Source organism: Priapulus caudatus, unplaced genomic scaffold, assembly GCF_000485595.1.
Source record: "Priapulus caudatus unplaced genomic scaffold, Priapulus_caudatus-5.0.1 Scaffold1778, whole genome shotgun sequence".
Taxonomy (NCBI): Eukaryota; Metazoa; Priapulida; class Priapulimorpha; order Priapulimorphida; family Priapulidae; genus Priapulus; species Priapulus caudatus.
The window spans coordinates 18,812-25,192 of record NW_014578839.1 but is presented as its reverse complement, the minus strand read 5'-3'; the positions used below and the strand labels follow the sequence as shown (position 1 = coordinate 25,192).

Here is a 6,381-nt window from a genome sequence, read left to right as displayed (position 1 = left end):
TGAACAAATAGTAACACAGATAAAAGTGTCCAAACGGAAAAACATCAACAAAGATAGAAATGTAAACAACAGTAAACAGTACCAAAGATGGAAAGGTAAACATAAACAAACAGTAACACAGATAGAAGTGTAGGCATGAAGAAACATAACCTATGATGTTCCTTTCACTCTCCATGAATTCCCGGGGAGCAGGAGAGAGATTGGGAAAGATAGAAGGGTGAACAAGAGTAGAGACTAACAAAGAGACAAACAGTAACTAGGATGTCCCCCTATGAGGGTCCGGCAGCATTTCCTCAGCTTTGTTCAACTCTATCCCCTCGCTCTCCATAAACTCCTAGAGGATGCGGAGATGAAGGATGAGATAGATGGAAGGATAAACATGAACAAATAGTAACACAGATAGAAGTGTCCAAACGGAAAAACATCAACAAAGATAGAAATGTAAACAACAGTAAACAGTACCAAAGATAGAAGGGTAAACATAAACAAACAGTAACAAAGATAGAAGTGTAGACATGAAGAAACATAAACTACGATGTTCCCTTCACTCTCCATGAATTCCCGGGGAGCAGGAGAGAGATTGGGAAAGATAGAAGGGTGAACAAGAGTAGAGACTAACAAAGAGACAAACAGTAACTAGGATGTCCCCCTATGAGGGACCGGCGGCATCTCCTCAGCTGAGTTCAACTCTATCCCCTCATTCTCCATAAACTCCTGGAGGCAGGAGAGGACAGGGTGAACAAGAGTAGAGACTAACAAACAGAAAAACAGTAAAACAGTTTCCGCACAGCAAAATATTTCTATCCTCGAAAAAAATCCGAAACTAAACTCTCATCTGTAACGTGTTTTGTTTGACGGGGACTTATGCTCCACTGGGAGTGAAGAGGATAAGTAAGTAAAAACTAAATTCTCCTCTAAACATGAAATTCTCCACTAGAGATGTAATCCCGAGGGGCAGGAACAAACCGGGCGATGCTTTATCGCACACCCCAGGCGGTGCTAGCGTCACACAACGCCATTCCCTCCACAAGGCCATTATAAAAATATTGTTTGTTTGCCCTCACCCGACCAGCCCGCCAAAAGGGGCCCGACTGAAAAAATGTTATTGATCTTTCCCATTCTTTTTGTTTTACAAATTGTATTACTGTACATTATATAAATCTGTAGGCAATACATTATATGTACCAAGCAAAACAAACATTCAACATAAAAGGTATCTTCACACAAGCACACCCGAGCATGTAGACACCATGCTGACTTTCTAAAAAGACCCCCCTAAAAAAAGCCTACCTACCTAGTACCTACCCAAACTTTTCAGCCTGGGTCGGGTGAGGGCAAACAAATATTTTTTTAATTGTGGCCCTATCGCACACGCCTGGCGGTGCTAGCGTCACACAACACCATACCCTCCACAAATATCTCGCCACGCCTCGCTCCACGTCTTCGAGACGATGTCTCACCTTTGTCCACGTGTCACAGTCTACGATGCGGAACACGATTCCGTAGAACTGAACGCTGATGCCGAGGTTGAGATGCTTCCAGTGCCAGTGGTCGCCGCCGCCGTCTCCCCTCGGCAACCGCTGCCTCTTCATCAGCTTCCCCTGCAAGGTCAAGGTCAGGGTTCAAGGTCAAAGGTCGGGGGGGGGTCAAGGTCAATGGTTCGAAGTTCTAGGACAAGGGTTGAGTTATGGTTAATGGTTCGGAGGTCAAGGTGCGGGGGGTTGAAAGCCAAGGGTAGGGGTCAAGGTTAATGGTTCCAGGTTCAAAATCAATGGTTAGGGGTTCATTGTCAAGGGTCTGATTCAAGGTCGTCGTTAGACCCGATCTTTGGGTCGTGGCGGAATGCTGTGTTACATTCATATTTATATAATTTGTATTTGTATTTACGCTTTTATTATTATTACGTGTTACTCCCTCCTGGTATTATATATGTGAGATTGTGAGTGCATGCATACTTGTTAATAACAGCTAACTAAGGTATTCCACTGTTCTCATTAGCATTCTAATTAGTACTTTGTAATTAATAACAGCTACCTGAGTTTTTCTACTGTTCACAGTAGCATTCAGTTACCTGAGGTATTCCACTGCTCTCATTAGCATTCTAATTAATATTTTGTAATTAATAATGGTCACCTGAGGTATTCCGCTGTTCTCATTAGCATTCCAATTAATATTTTGTAATTAATAATGGTCACCTGAGGTTTTCCGCTGTTCTCATTAGCATTCTAATTAATATTTTGTAATTAATAATGGTCACCTGAGGTATTCCACTGTTCTCATTAGCATTCTAATTAATATTTTGTAATTAATAATGGTCACCTGAGGTTTTCCGCTGTTCTCATTAGCATTCCAATTAATATTTTGTAATTAATAATGGTCACCTGAGGTATTCCACTGTTCGGTACTTGGGGTTCTACCACGGAGATGCTGTCGTCTTCTAGGTAGTAGTAGATGTACACGGGTCGCGTGCGCACCGACTCCAACGCCGACTCATCAACGGTTTGCGAGAAATACGCGTTGAACTTCAACACCTGCAAGTAACGGGAAGTTCTTTTGTTTTTGGCTACCGACACTTTTGTGCTTTATTTTTGCTGCTGGGGTTTTTATGAGCAAAGCTCGAGGAACGCTGTCACCGCTTGTAATTTAATTATGTGACGGAAGGCAATTGGAAAACGTGATTCATGCTTAGAAATTTCAGATTACAAACATTTATTTTGGGTTATTACTCACTCAATACTGCATATTGTAAATATATATATATAAGAATATGTACGAGTCATAATATTTGTAAGGAAAAAACTTTGATATTCGATAACTACTGCTACCCTTGTTTCTTCTTCTGTGAGCAATACCTGACATTTATATGCAATGACTTCAATCCTTGTAGATTACTCTAGTATGTATACACACCTACTTGATGATAAATACGCAATAAAAGCTAGTACGCTTCAAACCTTTTTGTCAAATGCGATGTAAGCAGGGACAGCTGTAGAAGGCTGGAACACTTTAGTGTCACCGTACATGAGGGTCGGTGGAATAGCCGTCACCGGTTTCATCTGCTGTTGTTCTGGTTCTTTCTCTGCCAGCTGTGTTGTTGGGTGTGGCTCACCACCAATGCCTGCCATTGGTGTTTTCTGTACCGAATAGCCATTGCTATATCCAAGAGTGTGACTTCTGTGAAATTTCGACTTCTGAAAAATACCAATATTAATTCATTTATGGCACTAAGGTCTAAGCTTGGTAAAGGTAGCCTGCCGTCAATATTATTGAATCATTATCAAAACACAACTGACTATATATATGCATAAATATTCTTAGCCAGTATTGAAACTATACTCTGGTATTGGTACTAAATAATAATAATTCTCTCAGTTACAACACTAGGCATTAGGGCAGCCCCGTCATTAGTACTAGTAGGCCTAGTAGTACTAGTAGTATTGGTACTACTACTACTACTACTACTACTAGCAAAAGTTGTGGCATTATTACTATATATTAAGCCATATTGGCATATACTCGACGAACAAGGCCGTACGCAGGAAATTTTCTGTAGGGGGGCAAAGGTACTCCCCATGCCCCCTGTGCCCTAACGTTTCCCAATTTCACATTTATTGATTCTTATAATTCTAATATTCTTGATTATGAGTGATTATAAGTTGATTATAATAACTTGAATATAATTGACTAAAATTCTTGATTCTAATATTTCTTTGATGATTTAAGATAACCTTTTGTCACATTTCTATTTTATTTCTAAAAGTGTACAGTATTTGTCCCATTAAAAGGCATACTCTAAAAATCTCTAGTGGGGCAACTGCCCCTGCTGCCCCCATGCTGCGTACGGCCATGTCGACGAATCCTATTCCACTGTGGTAAACCACGTTTGTATAGACATGAAGGTTGTAAGTACTAGCATAGGCCTTATATGTGCAAGTAGCGTTTCAAGCGTAACATGATTTGTTTACAAATAAAACTTGCAACTCCAGCCCCTAGGGCCACAGGCATTTGGAGCGTTTCAATAAAATATAATGCTAAATAAATACGAAATCTATTTACTACCAAAGTCTTAATGTTTCTATACTCTCTTTCACCTATTATTGCCGACAATTTTCTGCAAATGCCGTCCAAATGCTCATCTGTAACAAACGCTAGCTGCCGCCATGGCTGCCGCTGCACACTGACACATAAATATATAGCAGGTAGGAAAGCGTGCTGCCAAAATTCGCTGGACGCTCGCTTGATTTCACACGAATACAACACAAATATTCAACCATTCTACTCCATCTTTGTTTCTATTTGAAGAACAGTGTTCACTTGTTATAAAAACATACTGTCTGTGTTCGTAACCGAGCTGTGTCATGCAAAATCACACAAAGCCTGACGAAATTCTCGCGTTCGCTCCCGTTGCGCAGTTTATGTAAATGGCTGTCGGAATCAGGAAACACCCACCGGCGCTCTTCGTGACCTCATTTTTGCGCCGCAACGCTGCAACGCTCCACTGGCGGCTTTGACGAGGCTCGTACGGGAGTTGGAAAGCAGCGTGGTAGTTTCCCAAAATGCAGTGCGCCGCCTATAGCCCTGTAATGCGCCTATAGTTCTGTGCGCAGCAGTGAAAAAAATACACGGGGGCTCGGGGCGATTTAGCCCCCGAAATGTCAAAAAGAGCCCCGGAAATGCTAAAAAGCGCCCCCGTAAATTTGCATAGAGTTCAATGTAAACCAAATTTTAGAGTGCTATTTTCATGCACGCGAGCTTGAAAAGTAGCCCCCAAAAAATAGCTTTTAATTTTTTCCCTGGTGCGCAGCCTGTAGCCCTGTAGGATGATAAATGTTCACTTGTTCGAATTATAACTCTGCCCTTTGTTCTTACCTAATCCCGCCAGAGATATCTTGTGAAATCTTGCAGGAAATGTTTTCTCCGTGAAAATGTAGAGGACGAGATGTCTGTTTATACACGAGTAATGGGGCGCATTGCATGCCGGGATGAGCTGCTGCCTGCCTCCGAGCTCCATTTCGAGGCCCGCCAAGCCAAACATCCTCTTTACATTTTCACGGAGAGAACATTTCCTGCAGGATTTCACGAGATATCTCTGGCGGGAGTAGGTAAGAACAAAGGCCAGCGTTATAATTCGAACAATTCGAGCATTTGACCGGCATTTACAGGTGATTATAGACAAAATAGAGTAGAGAAACATTAAGACTTTGGTAGTAAATACATTTCGTGTTTACATTTTTTTTTATTGAGACATTCCAAGTCAAGTCAAGTGCATGTGTCTGTGATGGCGGCAGCCAGCGTTTGTTACAGATAAGCATTTGGACGGCATTTGCAGGAAATTGTCGGCAATAATAGGTGAAAGAGAGTATAGAAACATTAAGACTTTGGTAGTACCCGAGTAAATAGATTTCGTATTTATTTAGCATTATATTTTATTGAAACGCAGTCCAAGTGAACTTCTGTGCCTAAGCCCTAAGGCTAAGCCTAAGGCTAAGGCCAGGCCTAGAAGAAGTAGAAGTAGAACGCCGCAGTCGGATCGTAGGACTATTTAGAAAACTACGTGCATAATGATACTATATTATAAGTAAAGATTGTACCGTCGGATCTCTGAAAGTGTTTCCAGGAAGGAATGGTAAGCCTTCCATTCTGATTTCCACAGCTCAGTCTACGACCGGCAGTGTTGACTTCACGGAAAACAACACGTCGCTTCCCGTTGCTCTGACGCGTTGCCAGGTGTTTGTGTGATTGCATGGTGCTGCCCTCCCTCGGCTGAAAATTGTACTCTGGTCCACAAATCTGAAAGCATCCAGCTAAATCGGAAATACTTATCAAGAGGACATTATAAACATGTTATACTTAGCATAGTGATATATTTATTGTAGGATATCCAAGTACAACAGGGCAATAGTCCAGGAAATTTTACAAGGGTGCATAATTTTGTAACCCAGCCGAGTATACTGCTGAGTATCTTCAATAAATCAACCAAATGCATGATGGCAAATTAATCATTCAGGTATTTTTTTAATGATCAGGCCGACACTCTGTGAACAACGGGTGCCCATTTGAGGGTGTCATATTCAAGGAGATTGGGAACAAATATCACGTATACAATATCAACAAATATCAAATAAACAACATCGAAACTTCCACGTTGAGAATGTGCAAAAAGTACTGAATGTTGGAAGACAAATTTAGAAGGCACAAGAACGTTTGATAGGCAAATACAGAAGAATCGAAATTAGAATCCATTTATGATGCGATGCGATACATATCCCAATTTGTTTCAGTATTGAAGTGAATGAACTTCGGGTTTAACATTCCTAATTCAAACTTAATTTATTATTTTAATTTATTTATTTATTGCCATAGTGATAAACATTTATTATT

General features: G+C 40.9%; 1 protein-coding gene across 1 annotated transcript; it reads right to left on the bottom strand.

The window, feature by feature from the left end:
• Positions 1 to 636: 636 nt before the first annotated feature.
• LOC106817580 (EF-hand domain-containing protein 1-like) lies at positions 637 to 5,713 on the bottom strand. Its single transcript, XM_014822257.1, has 5 exons — positions 5,592 to 5,713; positions 2,955 to 3,191; positions 2,382 to 2,531; positions 1,461 to 1,601; positions 637 to 714 (listed from the first exon to the last, which is right to left on the bottom strand). The coding sequence occupies exons 1-5, from the start codon at positions 5,637 to 5,639 to the stop codon at positions 637 to 639; spliced, it is 654 nt and encodes a 217-aa protein (XP_014677743.1). The 5' UTR covers positions 5,640 to 5,713.
• Between the last annotated feature and the right edge of the window lie 668 nt (positions 5,714 to 6,381).